Genomic DNA, 21,795 nt, shown 5'->3' on the forward strand with positions numbered 1-21,795 from the left:
CCCTTTCAGCTTTTACAAGTTAAAGGTGCCACAGCAGATATCTCATTTTTCTGTACACCCTGTTGAAGAGTTATTAAAATGCCATTAAATAAATGTTTGAGTCTGTGAGAACACACTGTAGTAAGTGCTAATTCAGGTATTTCTGTGATTAGTTATTCTACAACTCATTTACTCCCATTATAAAAACCCTACAGTAGTTACCATCATGCCATGGGTAAGAGACACTAACAAGCTTCATGTATTAATTCATTACACTCCCATCAAGGATGTTGATCGGTTTACAGGTTGATAACAGAATGGTCTTAATTGGCAGCGAGCTTCCACACTGGGTTTCATCCAGAGTCAGCGGTGAGGCAAGAGGAGGTCACTCTTGAGTGAATTCGGGATTTGTCAACATGCCAGCCAATTCACTCTGGCACGGCTCTTACAGGAACATTTCTTTGTTCAAGCTACAGGAGGTATAAAAATCAAGTACTGCATTTCCCATAAAATCAGTTCAGACGCTTTATGTGATTCATGAAGTGGTAGTATCAAGTAAATCAGTATCCAGTAAGTCACGATGATACCTGCACGGTCCTCCACTTCAATCCCACAGATGTAAGCAACATGTATTTTTAGACCATGCTTGGTTCATAATACCCAAGTACCTTACAAGCCATCCTATTTTTAATATTACTGATAAAATACTCATCTTCATGTCATAAAAGCAGATATCATTTTAAATTAAAATCCTGCTATGCTAATATGTGGCAGACTAAATTATTTCAACTGTCAGCCAAAAAAAAAGTGAATTCCTCTAGTAAATAAAATAAAATTCTTACTATGCTAGCACTTAAGTAATTCTAAACTTCATCTTAAAACTGACACTTTTTTTGACATAGGCTACACTTCCTCTTTAGCACAAGTTTTGCAAAATATAACTGCAAATACAATTACCCAATACTGTGATACAAAATTCTGTTCCTATTGCACTGTACACTCATCCAATATCCACATAGTGATGCACAGACAAAAAATGCAAACATTGCTTCCGTTGCCCTTTGGAAGTGACTCCAGAGCTCAGGAGATATTCACAAGGCACAAATGAAGCACTGAATTCTCAAATGTCCGACCAATGGGAGGCAAGCAGAGGAATTGTCAAACCTACCACACAGGCACAGACAAAAAGCTACGTCCACACAAGACAGATATTAAAGATGTTCCAGAATCCTCCTGTGACATTTAGACTTACAAAAACAGTGAAACCTTGTAGCAAGCTGAGCTAATTACCAAGTGTCAAAACCTGCACATAGGCACAAATTATATTTATAACCAGCAACGTCAAACAGTGAAGAGTAAAGAGGGTGTTAACAAAATTTTCCCCCAAAATTTTAACCTCAAGTGTGCTTACAAATCAGATACTGACTTATCTCAAAACTGGCAAAAAGCTGATACATGGTGTCCTTGAAATGTTACAATATATTACCATGGATGACTACTCAACAAAAGCTAATTAGCTTCCCTGCTCTTAAAGTGAAATTAAAACCTTTTATAAACAAGTTATCATGAGTTATAAAATCCAAAGCAGAAAAGCAATCAACCATGCAAACACAAATAAAGCAGTATACTGTAAAGGCTAACAACAAGACATGCTATAAATAAAAGCTCTTAAGAAAACTGCTCAAGGTCAAATTTTATTAGTCCTCTTCGAACACTTGATTCTGTGGGCCTTTCTAGTTACAGAGTTTGTAGCTATTCATATTCATAAAGCTATTTCATTATTTTGAAGGGATCAGAGAATATGCAATTTTTTTAAAGTATAATACTCTGTGAAATTAAAGACAGGAAAATACGGTAGATGATTTACAAAAAAATACATCCTACTAATCATGACAAAACATCTTCTGCATCAGGAAACAAACAAAATCAAGATGCAGGAAAACAAGTGGGCAAGTCATTTTTTTATCCCTAATCTTGTTACTCAAATTGATGGGTCATTTCAGCAATTCACTATTTCAATCTACCAAAACAATCCAGCACAACTACTGTTTATTGCCCTTGTTTTCCACATAGGATTGTACTTATTAGGACTGTAACTATTTTAAAAAATGCTTATTCAAGTAAGCATCTTCATTGTGAAGAACAGCTTGTTTTTGAGGGAAGGTTCTGCAGGTTTTCCTAGTTTTGTTAGAAAAAAAAACAAACCTCAATAATTCTAATTACTTAATTTCTCATTGCAATCTTTTCACATTTTGCACTTCAAGGATCTCTATACAGTGTTTTTTGTTCTCTCCAATTTTAGAGCACTAGCACAAGTCTGAAGTGCTTGCTTTGAAACTTTCAGGGCCTGATCCAATCTCAGTCTAGATACTTTTGTTTAAACATTCCTTTGCAGCAGGAGCTGAAGTTGTTTTCTCAAAAATTTTTAAAGCAATCTGAATACGATCCTTTGTCATATCAACTGGTAAAACCTTTCTATTTTGAAATGTAAATTTCAGAATCCATTTTCTTGTAAACAGTCCTTTGAAAAAATAAAGCCCCCTGCCTTCTCACAGATTCCACATACACAAAGCAGAAAAATGGGAGTACAAAAGAGATCAGACTCTGAGAATCTGCTTCCCCTCCATTTTTCCATCTTTAATATAAATACCCTAAAAATGATGTAGCTTACCAATCAAAATGGAAGCATGAAATGGTACATCGTGTTTGTTTGATTTTTTTTTTTTTCTAAAAAGCCACAGAATACAACATTTTTCTAGAGGAAAAACAATTGTAAGAAATTAAAAAGCCAAAGAAGCCAAACAGAATTGTGACAACTGATGAATGATTTACTTAATGAGTATTTTCATAGCTGGATAGAACAGCCAGGAACAGTTTTAAATGTCTCCAGATGCAATTGCACACCTTTGCCTCTAGATATAATTTTTTCACTAGAGAAAGGTCACAATTCAGAAGATTTCCAAAACCATTATAAAATCTAGTATGACACCACATCCAAATCTCCCCTGATGAGGGCTGACAGAGAGTCTGAATTCCTTGTTCCTTTGGACACAAGGAATAAAAAGAATACTATAACAGAAAATCCAGACACCCACAAATAAGGAGGTCAAGTCAACAGAAGCATATGGTGTTCTGTCTGTGCACTGGCTTCAGACAATAAGGATAATTAAACACATGATTTGTTTGAGAAGAGTTATTGGCAGCAGTTGAGCTGAAGGTCTTCTTCTAAAGCAGAGAACAGCAAGCTACAGTAACGGGGAAAAAGCAAACAAACAAACAAAAAAAGAAATCACACATTTGCAAATTATTTGTCCTGATCTGACTGTTAACTTTACTAGGATTCACACTTCCATGACTAGTAAACAGCACTGCCCAAGACTCTTTGGATAAATATAAACCTCCGGGCTTTTTAGGTTCCAGCTATTCGGTTCTGATTTTATTCCCAGTGCTAAGAAGTACAGACACCTCTACTGGCATTTCTTCTTTAAGGGGAAAGTGATATAAAAAGGTCACTGAAATCATATGCTAAACCTGTCCCACAATAAGCAATCAGTATTTAACACATCTCTATCTCTGAATAGAAACACTAAGGAATAAATAAAAGCTTCATATATTCTATTCTCCAAAAAGCAAAGCAGTACAACAACTATTGCAACTTCTGTTGTAGAAATTCATTGCATAAAGAGTTCAGTTTAAGAAATTGATAAAAGAAAAGCTCAGCCGAGTATACAAACCACTGAATTCATGTAACCTGAACAGTAACTCTTCACAGTGAAAAAAAATTACCTTCAAGTAATTGTCATAAAAACCTCCCACTTTGACATTTCTGACATGTCTTGCACAAGATTTAAAGTGTACAACAGTATAAAAGAAACTAGGAAGCCTTCAACAACATCACAGTATTACCTCAAAACCACAATTTACAGCGACACCTTTTACAAAGATCATTATGTCACAATTATTTTTTCAAACTAACTGCCAAATAAAGAGCAAGACTGTAACTATACTGCTCAAGCAGGCACAAAGCTCCAGTTTAAGCAAACATTACAACCATAACACTGAAATACAAGATACAGGACAGGTCAATAGCTAGCCTGCATTCTTGGCAACACTGAAGGACTGAAGCATATAAGGCAAAAGAAAGCATTTCTACTGCATTTTTTAACATATTAAAATAAAAAAATCCATTCTACCCTTCTGCAGAAACACATGTATTAAGCATACACGCTGCATTCATTTATTATGTTCGCTTCCATCATTTAGTTTTGATGTGTGTCTATACATACATTTTATTGTTACCAATGAACAAGAGTATCTTCTAAAAATCACAGAGCAGCTAATTACACTCATCCCTAACACGACATATCAAAGAAGTCGTAACTGTTGATCTGATCTGAGCAGTGTGGCTTTATAATCAGCATCTCTGTGGGGTATCATAATTTCAGCATTAAAATAAAAACAAAATCTAAACTTGATATAACACATTTCTTTCACATCTGTTAAAAGAGCACAAGAAACAACACCTTCACCTGAAATACTTACAGATTTACTGACCATGTAAACAAATGTAATTACCCTGTAGGTAACTCGACCTCTTACAGTCAGTTTGACTACAAGTCATCTGTGACATCTCGTGTTTCTCCTCAGATCTCAATCAGACAATAATACTTTCAGCTACTTTCTACAAACAAGCACATATACCTATATTAAGATACCAAAATATTTGTGCTATCTAGTGGTCTCAAATTCCTAGGCAGTTCTTTTGTGTTTTTTTTTTATTTTAAGGAAAAATATTTCTCTGCATACCACTTTTAATAACCTACTGAACTTCTAATTCCATTTACTAATATAGCATGCTCTGCTGTAACAGAATTCACAGAAGCAGGGGGTTTGATTCTCCTTGTTACTGACTTGGTAAGTTAAAACTGGAAAAGGGATCTGAAAGAGAAAACAAGTTACCATAAAACTACCAATTTGATAATCATTCAAGCTCCCTCTCATCCTCTAACTCTCACCTCTTGCAAATAGCCAGACTTGTGCAAAACATTTGACACTGTCCTGCACAACATCCCTGTCTCCAAACTGTAGAGGCATGGATTTAACACATGAACCACTCAGTGAGTAAGGAATTTAGCTGGATGGTTGCAGTCAAAGTCTCAATGTCCAAGTGGAGACCACTGATGCATGGTACCCCCAGGAGTAAATATGGGGACCAGCACTTTTTACCATCTTTGTCAGTGACACGGGCAGTGGGACTGATGGCACCCTCAGCAAGTTTGCCAACACCACCAAGCTGTGTGGTGTCTGATGCACTGGAGGGAAGGGATGCCATCTAGAGGGACCTGGACAGGCTTGAGACACGGAACCAAGTGAACTTCATGAACTACACAACCCCTAATGTTGTTCCCTGTGTATGTCTTCCCACACAGACCTTCTACCCATGAGCAGCATCTGCCTTCAACCCCAGCAGCAGCAGTGCTGCAGCAGTTCTGCACCCACTCAGTCAGCAGAACGTGAGCAGTGGCTGCACAGACAGCGAACCCCCACACTGCTGCTGAGCTCCAGACATTCTCCCTTTGCCTGACCAAGAAGATGCTCTGTCCTCGTCCTAACAGCCTGTGACAGAGGGAAAAAGAGGATACAGCAGCATGTTTTAATGCAAAAGAAGCTGCAGTGACATTTTGAATTTTGAAAAAAAGCCATCCTATGCTCATTATCCAAGACATTAGGTTATCTTATGACTGCACTTAAAACAACTTAAAGCACTTACTACAGTATATACATACTGTAAATGCCCTAGCATCAATTTTTTCCTGCGTAAATACAAATTCTCAGCTTCACCCAATTCAAACCTTTGATCACTTTAATCTGTAGCTAAAATACCACAAAACTCAATTCAACTAATTGCTGGATCCCCAAAATACAAGAGAAGTCTTCCATTCAGTTACAGTTAAACACTTTCCTGAGTTAAATACCATCAGGTCTAAAGCAACATACTACAAATACAGAGTAAAGCATTAATCCCTTTTTCAGGGTCTTTGTGCAATATAAAATTGCATTCTATACAACTGCCTTCTCAGTAAATCAGGGTGGAGGAGAACAAGGGAAAATGAGCCCTGACCTGAGGGAGTCATCTCTACCTATGAGAAAGCAGTTTTCTACCAGCATGTGTGTACACACGTGAATTCCAGAAAGGTCTCCCCTATTTCTTCCAGAGCCTCTCTCATCAACAGAGAGTGCAAACAACCTTTGTGCAAGGCAAAAATGTTTAACCCTGATGCTTCCACACAAACAAACTCTACAACACACGCACCTCTAAACATCCTCCAGATACAATGCCAGTATCTCACAGCACATAAAGCAACCAACTGCACAGTAACTGAGTGGCTGACCCCTCTCAGACATCCCAAAAGCACATGGACTTGAGCACTATTGTATAATTGCTCAGCAACTACTTATCACAACTATGCACTTACATAAAACTTCCCAAAGGTGTCACTTACTGTGCACACTTGATCTGTGTGTACACAACTGGAATTTCTGGTCATGCAGTAACCTTGTGACTAACAGGATGCCTGTGCAGCAGCATCCACCCATCCAGGCTGCAGGCTCTGCATCTGAAGGATTTCTGCCCAGGCAAAATTTCCGTTAAGAAATTGACGTCATGTCCAGGAAAAGCCAGGTATATCTGTCTCAAACCTTGTCCAAGAATTATCACATTAATATGCTCACATACTCTTGAACATTCAGGGCTCAAGATTTTTGAGGGTTAAGATGCTGAATAATCTCAGTATAATTAACTTAAGAGTCCAATGTGGCAAGGAAACAAAGTACACAGCAAAGCAGAACGCTAGCACGCAGAAAAAGCAACTACTTCTGACAACAGGAAAGCTTCCAAACACTTTAACATGATTTGTTTCTACTACAGAATTGTCAGTAAATCAGTGAGTTTCTGTACATGTAAATCAAGATGCTCTTACTTCAAACTACTCCCTTCCCTCCCCTCAGAAAAAAAACATACACATACAAGGCAGGAACTACAGCAAGAAAACGCAGCTTCCTAAACTAAAAAGAGATAAGTAATGATTGATCTACAGCCAAACATTTAACATATTAATACATTAGAAGAAAATTCACCTAGTAAAAATAACTAGTCAGAAGAGTGCTACAACCTCACAACTAATGGCGCTATTTTAAGAGCTGAAACTTTTAGAAACTCTTAATAGCCTGGGCACAAAGTTCAAGCCACCACAGAAGTCTGGTTATTGTTTCCATACATGCTAGCAGGTTGAGGTTGCTGATGCTCCTTGTTTCTTTGTGCCTTGACAACTGTGTTGAACAAACTGACTCTGAGAACATATTCTTTCTAACTTGTCCTCCTTGCAAGCAACTCAGGATCAAAGCTTCATCATGCTCACACATTGCTGCAAATTAACAACAACCTTGTAAGTCAAATATAATCCCATCACTTTTGTTTTATTCAAATCTTTAACAGTACCTCTACAGTGTGTCTCCAGGGGCTGTCCAACCAAGTATGAGGGCTGTTTATTGGCACAAGTACTTCACTAGTAATTTGTAACAGAAAAAAGATTTAGTTCAGCCTATCTCTGAACTGTCTGAAGAAACTTACACATTCATGGCATTGATATGTGTCTGCAAGCTACTATAGCAAAATTTATGCTTGATAAGCACTGAAAACTTTTAAATTCTTTTTGAGCATTACATAGTAAAATTATATACTGTCACAAGCAAAAAAAAAAGGGGGATTCTGCTGTTTACAGTTAGATGGATTGGTGGCACATCTGTGAGAAGCATCCACAGGAATAGGCAGAAAGCTGCATGAAAGCTGAGGAGACTACCAGAAAAACAGCTGGAAGCACAGTTCTAAAATACTGTAGAGTAATTGCTTTTTAGGCAGAGACTAGCTGGAATAAAGCCTTGCACTGTGAGCAAGGAAACTGCTTTCTATTCACTTTCTGCCATGCTCAGGAAAACAAAATAAAGTGCATTATAAACAAAACTAAATTATAGACTTACCAGTGCCTCATCTTAAAAAGAAACAACTTTCAGGACTCTAATCCTAAAGATTGTATCAATAATGAAAAAAGCTTTTTTGTTATCACGGCAGCAAATAAAGTCATAATTACACAGCAGGGATACTGAGTCAGATACTACTCTAAACTGTGAGAGTGAGGGGAAAAAAAAGGAAAAAAAAAAAATCACACTTGAAAATAAAAGTAAGTCATTTTTTGATGTTTTTCTAACACTGTATGTTCATGGCTCCTAGCTATAGAAGTGGCTGTTTATTGTTAATAACAGTAAGAGATTAAAAATAAACAGATAAGGGAATCTGCTAAAATACAAGCAAATATTTTATGTATTTTAAGGGATCAAATTATATTATAATAAAGGGCAACTCTCACGTATCTCATGCAAATATCAATATTATTTAGTAATGAAACACACTGTCATGTTGCTCTTGGTATAAGGAGAGATAAACCTGGCAAATGTCAAGAATAATTTAGGTTAGAAGGGACTTCTGGGGGTCATCTAGCCCAATCACCCGCTCAAAACTAATTTCATCACAATTGCTACTTCAAAGCTGGAGCATTCCTGCCAGCTGTAGGTCTTCCCTAGCTAAGATTTATTTTGGAAGTGTCATATTGACTTTAAAAATCAGTGTAACTCACTCTTTTTGTGCTAGCGCAAATCTCTATTGGTACCAATTATGGTACATTTACTTGTCATTGCTGGTTTAACTTATTCTTGAAGCTGCCTACATGGAAATTCTTCACCATCAACCCCTCCCCAACGATCTACTCCAATATGTAACTATACTTACCATTACAAAAACTGTCCACTGTCTAACCTTCCTCTCCCACTCAATTTCAGTCCCTTATATCCTGTTATTCACTATGGCCACAAACAATAGATTATGCCTTTTTTTTTTTTTTCCTCTGTTGGCAAGAAATTCTTGGCAAGAATGTTTAAAGCATTTGAAAATTATCCTCCTGACTCTCTTCTCACACCTCTCCCTTAAAGTAAGGAATGTCAAGACACTGATCCTTCCCTTACAGGGTAGACCTTCTGGATCTTTGGTCACTTGTTGCTTCTTTGAACCCCATCTAATGAATGTATTTTCTCTCCAGTGCAGCATCCTGAATCAGACCCAGCACAAAGCAAAGCAAAAAGAACACTTCCTGTGTCATGCTGGAGCAGTAGACGTCACACTTATTTCCTTACACCTCTTTTTTTCAGCAATAATGTGATGAGTCACACTTAACATGACCATCATTCCTACCTATAATGCCAACATCAAATTTCTTCCCAATTCTTCGTGTATACATTTTATTTTCTTCTTCTTCTTTACTGAACCCCATGTTTTGACTGAGACACTTTCACCTACCTTCAAGCCACCATTCACCCTGCTTCCGGACTCAGTCTCCAATTTGCCTAATCTATTTTAAACTTCAACCTCTTTGTCTACCTTTGTTGCTCCTCCTATCGTGGTGCTGTTTGAAATCCAGTAAGAATTCTCTGCCTCTAATAATCTAGATTTACTAAGTATCAACTACTGTCAAAAAATGACAGATCATTGCAAAGCCCCTTTTACTCACTTAAAAATGTTACAGTAAGGTATGAGCAGCTGTGTCAGATGCAACTGTCTTTCCTGGCTTGGCTAAATTACCCCTATGATAGTCTCAATAGTCTCTGGTTGCGAGCAGCAACCAGCATTTTGGAGGAGTTGTTACCAAAAACTGGTAAAAATAAAACTCCTTAACACCAATGTAGCATTAAGAAGCAGGCAGTCTTTATTTGGCTGGGTGCACGAGAGGATATCTCATGGAAGCACAGAAGACTCAGGCTGAAGAAGAATTAAGAGAAGCCACACTGGGGAAAAGAATGGGCTTTCCCCAACTCTAACACTAGTCTGTAATCAAGAGCAGTACCTCAAGATGTTGGCTGAGCCAGATCCCATTAAATACTCTGGCAGCAACCAAGTTTTATAATCCCATAAACTGATGAGCTAACCTAGCTAGCAGGTTACAAAAAATGCAAGGAACAAGGCAGTGCTGCAAAACCCCTTTGGTAGCAATCCTTTTCACTGCAGTTCTCCAAAAATCACTGGTGCCAGATGTTATAAACGCGTATCATAATATTGGCTTCTCGCAAGTATTAAGGTGAATATTATACAATGTTAGAAATGCTTTTGCTGTTTGGATGTAATTTTCTATCTTTTCAGCAAGAATTTAGCAAGTGTGAGTGGGTAAGATAACCTCCAAGCAAACAGAGGATGAGGCCAAAGCAGCTATCAACACTCTGCCCAGAGAACAAAGAGGCCTAAAGCTGCTATCAACCCTGACTGTCTGGGGAATTAAGAGGCCCACTCTACTATCTACTCTCACCTATCGAGCCCAGGCCCAAGAATCAAAAGAAATAAAACCGCAAGGCAGAAGAATACGCATGCTCTAAAAAGGTGGAACCAAGGAGTGGCCATGCAGAACAGTTTCTGGAAAAGTTTGAATATGCATAAAGAACAGACAGTAAAAATGGTATAAAAAAGGACTATCCCCGAGCATCAGGCGTGCTTTTGGCAGAGTGCCAAGGCACCCGGCTGTTACCTCTTTGCTTTATTTTATGTGCCTCTTATTGTGTTTCTATTAAACTTTTAAATTCTCACAGGAGAGTGAACCTCGTTTTTCACACAGAGGAGATGTGCTGCAACAGTCATAAGACAGACACAAAGATGCTGCAGACTTAAACACTGTCCCACCTGAACAGCTATACAGCTTTTCTGCTTTATTCACCTAGGACAGGGTGCTCACTACATGTACAGGACTCCCAGTAACCATACCAAATCTACATCGGCTGATTGGCTTTAATGAAATTCAACTACTTTTAGTATCAGTAAGCTATAGGCCAATTTCTTGTTGAAAACAAGCTTAAAGTGTATTTTAGATAAAGAACAGAATAACATTCATGTACTAGTGTTAAAAAGAAAAAGGAAACTCTTACTTCCTTTAATTTCAGCTCCTGGAAGATCTGCAACAGAATTTCCAAAGGAAAACATTTCCCTTCTGTTTAATAGAAATGAAAGAGCTCTCTCTTCTCCAAACGGACGTAAATTGTTATAAGCACTTTCCACTTTAGCATCCCAGCCTGTCCCTTCCCTTCCCTTTGCCTGTCCTCACTCCTCCCAGTCTGTAGTCCCTTTAACTTTTTTGATTGGTTGCTCTTAACTCATATCAGTGGGAAATGAGTGTCTAACTCCAAAAATCAGAACACGCAGTCAGAAGGCTCTAGCAGCATTTACACACATAACAGCTTCTTTTAGGATCCATGTAAAAACTAAGGTGGGTTATGGATGCAAAATACTAACATGCAGCTCTCAGATTTCTCACCTTTTCTTAAAGAGAATATGCATAACTACTGCCAAGGGTGAAGACAGATAGATAGATAGACAGACATATAGACAGATAGATAGAAAGAACAAACAGATTCTGTCCTCCTTGCCTTGTTTCCTCTGTGGTTCTTCCTTTAGGACTCTTCTTCCTCCAAGGATAAATATTCCTGTTTCTTACTCCAAAATTAGCCACCACTGGCTGAGGCTTTTTGTTTTAGTCTCAGTTAGGTTTTGTTACCCTTGCTAAGTTTAGGTGCTTTTGAACACTTACGATTATTGTGGCTGAGAACCAGCATGGTAATTCTAATTTTGTGAAAACAGAGGAGAGAGAAGACATTTTTACTATAAAGTCCAGGCCATTTTCTCTCCAAACGAGAGACATCATGCTTAAAAGAAAACACGCTCAGCCTTCATTACTTAAGCATGAGTGAATGTTTCATGAACTAGGAAGCCAGACAAATATCTCAAAAAGTTCTCCTGGAGGTCTTCACATGGGAATTTGCACGGGTGCACCAAAATAAGCCATCCCCATGCAGTGAGGAAATCCTGCAGTTATGACAACACCCTTGGAGGAAGGGAAAACCAGAAGTTTTTCAACTAATTCTTCATCATTAAAGAAGAATGATGAAATACACTAATGGTTTCAGGGTGCTATGAAAACAACATTGTTTAGCTAATCTTGAAGCACTAAATTGCATCAGGTTTTCACAATACATATTGCATACCTGCTCTTACCACTTCAAGTAGCCAAACATCTTCTAAAAGTGATGCAAGACACTGCCAAAAACTGTCTTTGACTGAGAATAAAAGTCATATACTTAAAATGAAAAAATACTTGAATTTCATCCTACCATGCCTGACTAATTCAGTAAAGTTGTTTACCTTCCTTCCCAATTTCCACAGCCATCAAGAAGTTTGTTGATCCAAGAAGGGGAAGTTTTTTACCATTATGGAACATAGTGCTCCTCCTGGAACGTTACGTACTCAGACCAGTAGTCACATTAAAGATCAACGCACCAAGACTGCACACTTTACACAGCATACAACAGCTTTGATGTCATTTTTGTGACTGGTCTAATAGGTATACAGTACTGTTCTGTACTGGTTAGATCTTCTTAAGAGCAGTGTCTTTAGGGCAAAAAGCCCACCACATTTCTAGAGCTCACAAATGAGGTGGTGAAGACCTGTGACCCTGAGCAGGTCAGCAGTACCAGAAAACACGATTCAGTCAAAAGATATGGTATTAAGCACAAAGTTACTCCTTGCGTAAGAGCTCAGTTTTAGGAGGAACTCAAGGACATCTTACACTGAACTAACTGTGAATGTGAAGTGACTGCAGATCCTTTAAAAGTGTTTCTCCTGTGCACCACAGTAATCAACATTTTTAAGATTCCATTTCCAACATCTACTTCATACGTGCTAACCATAGCACAATTTTAATGCTAGAAAGTGGTCTTGAAACTGATGTGCAAGAACCCCCCAGGAGAGGTCTTTCCCAGGTGCATTCAGGGCTTGTACTGCTTCCTTACAAATACCAGTGCTTCTACACATGGCATAAAGTCCAGAAAGCCACAGAGATCTTGGACTGATTTTGAAGACTCTCTCCAATGCCCAAAGATATTTCAGTCAATCTTCTTCAAACACAGTTATATTAAAACCAAAACCATGTAATTGGTCATTTCATGCAAACAGCAATATCTGCCTTGTGAAATGTTATTCACATAATCAAACCTCTGGGTAAGATACAGCCATGCTCTTTCCAGCAATGGCACTTCAAACAGAGTATTTCCTTCAGCTCCTGACAACTTCTCAGCATATCTTAAAGTTTGTAAAGCATTGTTCTGCTGAGACAAACTTTTGTGCTTTAAGGTAGTACCACAGTCTGTATCACTTAGAAGTGTCTAAATCCTATCCTGCATAGACAAAGACTACATATATTTACTAGAGAAATATATGATCTACAAAAATATCACATCATCCCAGTCTAATTGGTATTCTACAAATGATGCTGCATTTTAAGTGACAATTATCCAAGATCTTAGTTTCAAATTAAAGTAAATCACTTGAAAACTGATTAGGGTTGTTAAAAAAAAGCATTATGCTTCTGCTTTTAAAAGCAGAATTTGTTTTAGTTATCGTTGAGCAATTTGAGGGGGGTTGCTTTTCCTTTAAGAAAGTGTAAAATGGCATTTTCTTTCTAACTGTAGATTTAACTTGCTGTCCAAAGATTAACAACTAGCTACAGGAACCTAAATGTAATATAAATCTAATGAACAATAAAATATGATGATCAAAGAATGTGACATCCCACAGCCTTCCAGTGAATAGGAACAGCAAGCTATGTCTGCTTCTAACTCAGCCACTCAAAAATTTGTAATGAAAACGTTATCAATGAATTAAAATATCATCCCACAAGGCTATAAAATTACATTCAATTGGAAAAAAAGCCTTAGCAAATATTTATCATCACATTCTGAAACTTTTCCATTGTGCATTGATTGGAAATGTGGTACTGAATTAACTCAAGTTTGTTTTGATTTTGAATAACCTGTGAAAAAAATAAAAGGAATGTTCTATGTACAAACTTCTCTTGTACAATATTATTTAGACTTTAGTTTCATAACTGTGATTTATGATTAATTAACACATTATCGATCTCATTACACTGATTTTTATTTCACAAATTATCATCTTAATGCTCAACAGCAAGATCTCAAAGAAGATAAACGCAGAACTTTCATACCAACATTAAGAAAGTATTGATTCTGAGCATTCAGATGGAAAACAAAAGTATAAAAAAAATAGAGCAGTCTAACTAACAAAAGCTTAAATTGTTGCAAAGTGCCATATATTGTATGCTCTCCAAATAGCAAGTTTTTGTTAATTTAGGAGCGACTTTTCTTTGTGTCATGCTTTACAAAAGAGAACAAGACTTGTATGTCATGTATCAAGTAAGAAAGAAAAAAAACTGAGAAAGAATGTCATAGATAAATATCTGCTGAAGTAAAAGAAAAACTCTTATCAGGTTCTGAAGCAAGAAATTAGTAAAAATGTAACTACTGAATTTGTCATTGGTCAAAATGAAGAAAGTACTACTTACAGTGCTATTCAGACACCCCTTTCTTCTCTGTCTTAGGCACATCTATGCTTTTGTTGTCCAATTAAAAAATCTATATATTACCATAACCTTGAGAACTTGGCATTTTTCCTGCTGCTTGCATTCAGAAGAGTAGCCTACCAACCAACTGCTACAGCAGAGATTGCACCACAAAGCATCTGCTTCTGCCACAAGTGCCCAATGGAAAAAAAAATTCAGCATGCCACAGAACTCAGCTGCTTCTGTTATACTTAAATAAGGGTTACAAGTTGGCCATGCTACAACAGACAGTATTCCTGGAAAACCTCAGCTTCCTCTAATTTGACCTGAAGCACACCTGAAAATATTTTCTGCAGAACAATCAGAAAAAAACAATCACTGAAGATGAAATTAGTTTTAAAATTACTTGATCTTTAAAGGACATAGTCTGCTATTTTTCAAGAGATCAGATGTTTATAAAATAAAAAAAACCAATCCTTTCTTCTTCTAGAAAGCATTGCTGAATGAGTTTATTTGTTTTACTGAAGGACAAGGACAAAACCAAATCATCTTATTATCATAAACAATCCCAACCCTTAGAAAAACTGAATTCTTCAGGGTTCACAGGGAGTGCAGTAAGATCAAAGATAGATGAACAGGTAAAAGTCTACTACACAAAACAGTTACTTAAGTATTTTATAAAATTGCTCATGTTATTTTAATAGATGCATTTCCTATTGCCTAGTACATTTGCTCATATTATTTAACTTCTTATACGGTACTTTGACAAAAAGTGTTTTAAATAATTTTCAAAGACAGCAAGAAAAGTCTTTCAACAGTGCTAATTGGCAGTTTGCCATTGCCATCAGTAAATCACCAGGGAAGACAGAAAGCAGCACCAAAAATAACATTCTCTAGTTCGGTCCATTGGCCATATGGTACATGTGAAAAAAAATAAATAAACCACCAACCAAAAACAAACATATGTTTCTCCAACAACCATAAACCAGGAAACAAAAAATAATAAAATCAAACCACAACTCTTCAGCCTTGACCAACCCCTTCCTCCAAGAGCAGCATTTGTTTTTATTCAGGTACTTTTTTTTGTTTCCTTTTTAAATCGGGACCACTCAAAGTTAATCTTCCTTAACTTACTAGCAAGTGTTTATTTCTCACCAAGGCAGTACCTTCTGTAGCAGAGCTAGCCAACAAGCAATTTACAGATCGCTAACATACAGCAGCAGCACACAGCCATATGCAGGTCAATTTGTTTTGGAGCTTTTTACTTACCTTTCCCATTTTGCCATGCAGTATACCAGGACAAACTGAGGAAAGTAGTGATGAATACTAACACGGTGGCCACAGTTCCATTTCGGAGCCTCATCTCATTTCAGCATCACACTTGTTTATGTTCTGTTAGTGATGAGGACCTATCTGTTGGGCTTGGTGCAATGAAGTCAGCTGAAGTACTCCAGCAGCAGCTGGACAACAGTGACACAAAATGTAGCTCTCATGTATCAGACATATCATAAATCAATCCATTCCAAACTGTTGTATGCTTTCTTATAGTTCTCATCAATCCAGCTTCTCTTTATTCTTCTAGTACTGTTTAAAGGAAACAAAATTTTAACAGATTATGCCAAAAATACTTAGAAGAGTCCCCCAAGAACCGAAATACACTACACCCTCATTGTGTCTTACACGCACCTCCCTCTCACTGGCTAAGAGAATAGAACTTGTTAGATTATTGTGTGCCTTTTCTAAGACTGCATCTGGGGGAGCTGTATTTCACAGGAATTTGGTCACTGAAGGACAAACATACCCATCACCAACACTACCATTTTATTCTCAACTCAAGGCAAGGTCATGTGTCACCTGGCAGGTGTCAAACTGACACAAGAGCTGCTCTCAGGATGCAGCAACTCAAGGCCCTACTCCTAAGACCTCACTTCAACAAAACCCCTCGGAAATCAGTGAGGCCTCATGTAACTGCAAAAGCAGAACTGCCTCCAGTGAGCTGGCAGACCAGAACTTTGAACACCATGTTCAGTTTTACCCCTGAGGAAGGTTCCATATGCTGGTATCAGAAAATCATCAACTGGCCGAACACAGCCAGCATCTAATCACATTGTCCTAAGCAAGACAAAGAGAGTATAGGGCAATAAATAAACCAACTTTAAAAGAGAGGGGAGAGGTTTTCAAAGTGTTAAATCATCCTTTACAGTAGTCAAACACTAGCAGTCAACATCCTTTCAAGGCACTGCCAGGTTCTTTCCCCCACTATAAACTGTATCTGAAACAAGTATGTTACTCAGCAATAAGTAACTTGCTCTGCATTTTCCTTGGAAGCAATCTCTGTCACCTTCTTGCCCTGCTGCATTCAGAACAGGGGAAAAAATAATTTTTATTATTATGGTACCAAGAGATTCCAGTCAAATCTGAACTACTCTTCCAAGCTTATATCACAGTACATATTACCTTTACCAAAGGGCTCGCAAAACAAGGCATAACCAACAGGCATGGTTAACAAAAGAAGAGAAGCAAACAATAAAGTTGCAGAACTATACGCTCTTGTGTTCAAACCTTGGTCACAACATCCAGGTTACAGGAAGTGTTTACCTTTGGACCACAGTTATCTCACGTATAATGCTAGTAACGTAGTCTGCTTTGAGGAATTTCATGCACAGATAAGTTTGTGGCTTTAACTCAGAAAGCCCAAAGTACCTACGAGGAAGGGAACAAATGCAAGTACACAGGAAGCAGACAGAATGGATGGTAAAATTCAGTGAGAAACAAAATAATCAACTGGAATAGAAAGAACTGCAAAAGGCCTTATGATATGAGAAACCCGAGCTCAACACAATGAGAGATAAAGACAACTGAGACACCTATAGAGAGCTAACACAGAAAGCAGAGTGCCAGGAAATATCATCAGTACCAGCACTCTGAATAGGAGATGGACATAATAAAAGCCAGAAGTGTTAGCAATAATTATCAGGTGATAAGATAAAAGTCTTGATGAACTTTAACAGCAAGGAGAGGCAAAGATCCCAAGTCCCAAAGTTTTATGAGGACTGTCTATGTGAATTTAGGAAGTTCATGTGATTCCCACACTACCAGAATAAGCAACTAGGATACTGACACTAACAGTTTAACTCAGATGAAGTGTCTCTGAAGCAAGGATGGCTAAATTCTTATCTACCTTCCCCATTATTTTAGCATCAGTCAGATCTCTCTGGAGCAGCTCAGGTGTGCACAAAGGACCAGGCTGCAAGCCAAAGGGATCATCCCAGTGGGGGCAACTGACAGCTGGTCCAATGTGCTAACAAGAGAGGGCAACCAGGCGAGTAGAAATATTATCTGATAATGCAAGGAAAGTGAACCATCTGCCTTGCCAGAAAATGTGGGCATAATTTTTACATTTGCTGCAACAAAATCAAGATGTTGCGATCAGGGCCTCTCACTGTGCTATCTGAATCTTCAAAAACACAGTCAGAAAAAATTCAGAAAGCAAAAAAGTAAAAAGAACAGTAGCAACATGATTCAACCAGCAGTCAGTATGCACAAAATTGTGTCAAATCAATAATTATCATGGGTTTGAGTTGGCTGGTTCTGCTTTCATCCTTCTCTTCGAGTGTTGTAACCATTCCTCTTAGCACAGGAACCAGCAGCTCAGCAGTACTTGGATGATTATTCAAGCATTTCGCTATATCAAACTGCGTACATCAAGGCCATGCATGAATCAGACACGTTTCAGCTTTTAAAAATGCATATACCTAAACCAGCAGAAATACATGTGTAGATGCACGTAAATTATTTAACTCCCAGGTGGTCACTTTAGGTTTGTTCAGTAATTTACAACACAATCTAAACAAATTTAACTGAGGGGTAATCCAGTTTGAGATGACAGTATGATAGGGTATAACTAGAGAGATGAAGCCTATGAAATTTGCCAGTGCCATTATGACCTGAACCTTTCCCACTGCAGACTGAAGGGAATGACCCGGCTGGATGCTGAAGGCCATGGGCGCTGAAGGTGCCGGCACCTCTCGGACGCTGAGCGGAACCCTACTGAATCACATCTTAAGTAAACTAAGAAGTTTCTGCTTGTATCCAGACATTCCCAAAATACATACAAAACACATTCCCAACCGCAAAGCATAAAAACTGATACACTCCAGCGCGCCTGCAAAGGCTCTTCACATAGTTGCTGAAGGGTTGGATGGCGCAGTAACGCAGCACAAAGAGTGCCAGACTTCCGAGAGGACGAGCCAGACCCCATCCTGCCGGGAGGGTGCGAAATCACCTACCGCGGTAGCACTGCTGCACTGAAAAGAGTGCTCTTGAAGGCACGGAAGAACGGTCCATGAGGAAACGGCAGCTAAAAGGTAAAGGCGGCGGGAACCTGCTACACAGGGGCTTTTCCACCTTATTTCCACTGACACGCTCCACAGCACAGCCCGCGGCGCGCAACCCGGCGCCGCCACCCGCTGCCCTGGCATCCCGCAGCCCTCAAAACCGGGGAAGAGGGATCGGCTGCCTCCGTGGAAACTGTCCCGAGTTAGTCAGGACCTTCCACGGTGTCCCTCCGCCCCCGGTCGCAGCTATCTCGCCGGGGAAGCGAAAAATCGGGGGGGTAGGGTACGGGCACCGCGCGCCGCCAGCTCTGCCGGGCGGCAGAGGGCGAGAGCTGACGGGGACGGAGAGAGGGAGGGAGAGAGGGAGGGAGAGAGGCGGGGAAGGAGAGCGCCGGTCCGGGAGGTGCGCGGCGCCCGGGGCATCGCGGCGAGGCTGCGGGGAAGGAACAGACACAGGAAACTGCAAACTCTGCCGAACGCCCCTGCGATCCCAGCGCGCGGGGAGGAGGAAGGGTGAGAAGAGGGCTATCCCCCAGGCACCCCAGCAAGAGAGGAAGAGGGCGCAGCGCCGCTCTGCCCCGGACCCCCGCGGGCAGCCCCGGGCAGCGGGCGAAGGGAGAGGGCGGCAGCAGGTCCTGCGGAGGAGCGGCGGGCGCTCCCCGCACCGCCACGCAGGTGCACGGGAGCGCAGAGGGGAGCGGGCGGGCAGATGACGGAGCAGGACGGCCCCCCAGCCTCCCTCCGGCGACACCGCAGAGACCCGCGGGGAGGCGAAGCGCCTCCGCCGCACTCCCGCTCCAGAGGGTGCGAAGAACCGCCCGTCCCTGGATCCCTCCGGAGCCGAGCCGGCGGTCCGCCAGCGGCGCGGAGCGCGCAGGGGCAGCGAGACGCGCTGACCGCCGCTGCCATCCTCACCTGTGCGCGGCGCTCCGGCACGGCGGACCCGCGGGGCACGGGGGATGTGCGGGCTCCGCCGGGGCTCTCGCTCCCCTTCCCCGCCCGCCCCCGCGTCAGCGGCGCACCCGGCCCCGGCGACCGCCCCCGCCCCGAGCACCATGGAGCGCGCGGAGCCCCGCCCCGCCCACCCGCCGGTGCCGCGGCAGCCAATGGGCGCCGCCGCGGATGGCGCCAGTCATTGGCTGGGCCGCCTGTCGCTCTCTCCGGCCGCGGCTATAAATGGCGCTGTCTCGCAAAGCCTCCCTCAGCGGCTGCGGCGGGAGCCGGCAGCGGGGGTGGTGTTCTTGAGTGGCGGTTTCGACAGCGTGTTCCCTTTTTTGGAGCCGCTTTTGGGGGTTTAGGGTTTCAGGAGAGCCCCAGGAAAGGCCTAGCTGTGTCACCGCTTGGGTGCTCATTGCTCCCTGGTCGGCTGCGGGTACCTTGAACTTTGGTCCGGGCTGAGCCCCTGGCCTGCTACGTGGGTGTTTCTCCATCTGCCTGTCAGTGCCACACAAGCCACATGTATCGGTGCCCCGTGTGACCTGCTTGCTCACGATTTACAAGAAGTCACAGTCTTGGATTTCACCGTTTGAGTTCATACCCTGCTAATAAACACCTCCCGGAGCTTAGATTGAGAGCTGTTGAAATTAAAGAGCAGCTTGTTTCTTCATGCCAGTAAAAGAAACCCTCTGTGCTTTGTCCCGCTCTGGGCAGAGTGTTCTCATGCAATGGCATGTGGACTGCCCACGAGGTGGTTACACAGGTACAGCCGTGTGAGTATGGAAATGTACTCGGTTTCCTCCAAAGGTTCCTGCACTGCGCAGTCACTGAGAGAAAGTCAGTGGCAGCTTTACTCTATGGGTTCACTATTGAGGGTCGTGATGTTGCTGTTCTGTAAGTAATCCCCTATCTTCAGTGGTTCGTTTAATGTGTTCCAGGAATTCCATGCATCTTTTAGGGTCTGAAAACTCCCATTCAAATCAGATGGCACCCTTAGCTTAGGGTAGGACCCTATCTACCTCACAAGAGCTCTGCTCTTGATGTGTGGTGCTAGCGGGTTGGTGATGTTCAGTCCTTTTCATGGACTTGATTTCTTCCCCTTCTCAGCTTATCTTCCCCCTACTTCAAAGTCCATAGTACACATTTTAATCTCCATAGAACTATAGAATCATATAATGGTTTGGATTGGGAGGGACTTTAAAGGTAATCTACATCCGATGCCCCTTGCCATGGGCAGGGATACCCATCACTAGACCATGTTGTTCAAAGTCCCATCCAACCTGGTCTTAAACACTGCCAGGGCTGGGGCATCCACAACTTCTCTGGGCAGCCTGTGGAGTTTTATTCTCCATTAAGGCTCTTAAGCTGGATATAGTGTGATAGCTCCCCACTAGAACTTTAGAAACTATGGAAAAATCTTGCAATTTATTCTGTCTGAAGAGTGACATTTAACAAGTTTCCATATGCTTTCATTTTTTCTTACCAGTGCTTCAACACATTACAGTATTTTTACACATTTGGGTACCTGCACAGTAGCCCTCAGTGATTTTTCTGTCTTTCTCAAAGATTTCAAAGAGGGTCTGGTGGCAATTCAGGCAGATCGCAATAAAGAAGCTCAGGAGAAGTTTGCAAGGTCTTGACACCCAGGCTGTTCTGTAATTTTACTCATTGAGTGGTGAGAATTTATTATGTAAATGAGTGCTTCAATCCTCCCTTTTACAAAGAAGTGGAATGAAGTGGATTTTTTATTGAAAAACAAATTTAGCACAATAACTTTCAAACAAAAATTAGAGCGTGCATGTCCTCATGCACATGGACACATCTATAGCAGAATTTTCTATAGAGATCCCAACGAGCTAAAAACATTAAAGGCACCATTGTTTGCATCTAATAGATTAGTGCTGCTTAGGGATATGAATTTTTGCATTTCTGTGCTGGAAAAAAACTGGCAGAGACATTTTCACATAAAAGTCCTTTTGTCAGGAGAGCTTAGTCTGCTGAAGAAAAGACTCTGTTACAAGATGAGTATAATGACAGTTATT

General features: G+C 40.6%; 1 protein-coding gene across 3 annotated transcripts in view; it reads right to left on the minus strand.

The window, feature by feature from the left end:
• The window catches only part of MGAT4A (alpha-1,3-mannosyl-glycoprotein 4-beta-N-acetylglucosaminyltransferase A), a 73,416-nt gene extending 53,596 nt beyond the window's left edge, over positions 1–19,820 (minus strand). Inside the window, exons 1-2 of one of the 3 annotated variants that reach the window (XM_039548470.1) lie at positions 19,733–19,820; positions 15,750–16,064 (exon numbers count right to left, since the gene is read on the minus strand). In XM_039548470.1, the coding sequence (XP_039404404.1) occupies positions 15,750–15,843 (94 nt within the window). In that variant the 5' untranslated portion in view covers positions 15,844–16,064; positions 19,733–19,820. Of the gene's footprint in view, positions 1–15,749; positions 16,065–17,078; positions 18,737–18,769; positions 19,206–19,732 lie in introns of those variants that run through there. The other 2 variants (XM_010394225.4, XM_019282770.3) reach the window with 2 other exon arrangements.
• Between the last annotated feature and the right edge of the window lie 1,975 nt (positions 19,821–21,795).

This window comes from Corvus cornix, chromosome 1, assembly GCF_000738735.6.
Source record: "Corvus cornix cornix isolate S_Up_H32 chromosome 1, ASM73873v5, whole genome shotgun sequence".
NCBI classification, from domain to species: domain Eukaryota; kingdom Metazoa; phylum Chordata; class Aves; order Passeriformes; family Corvidae; genus Corvus; species Corvus cornix.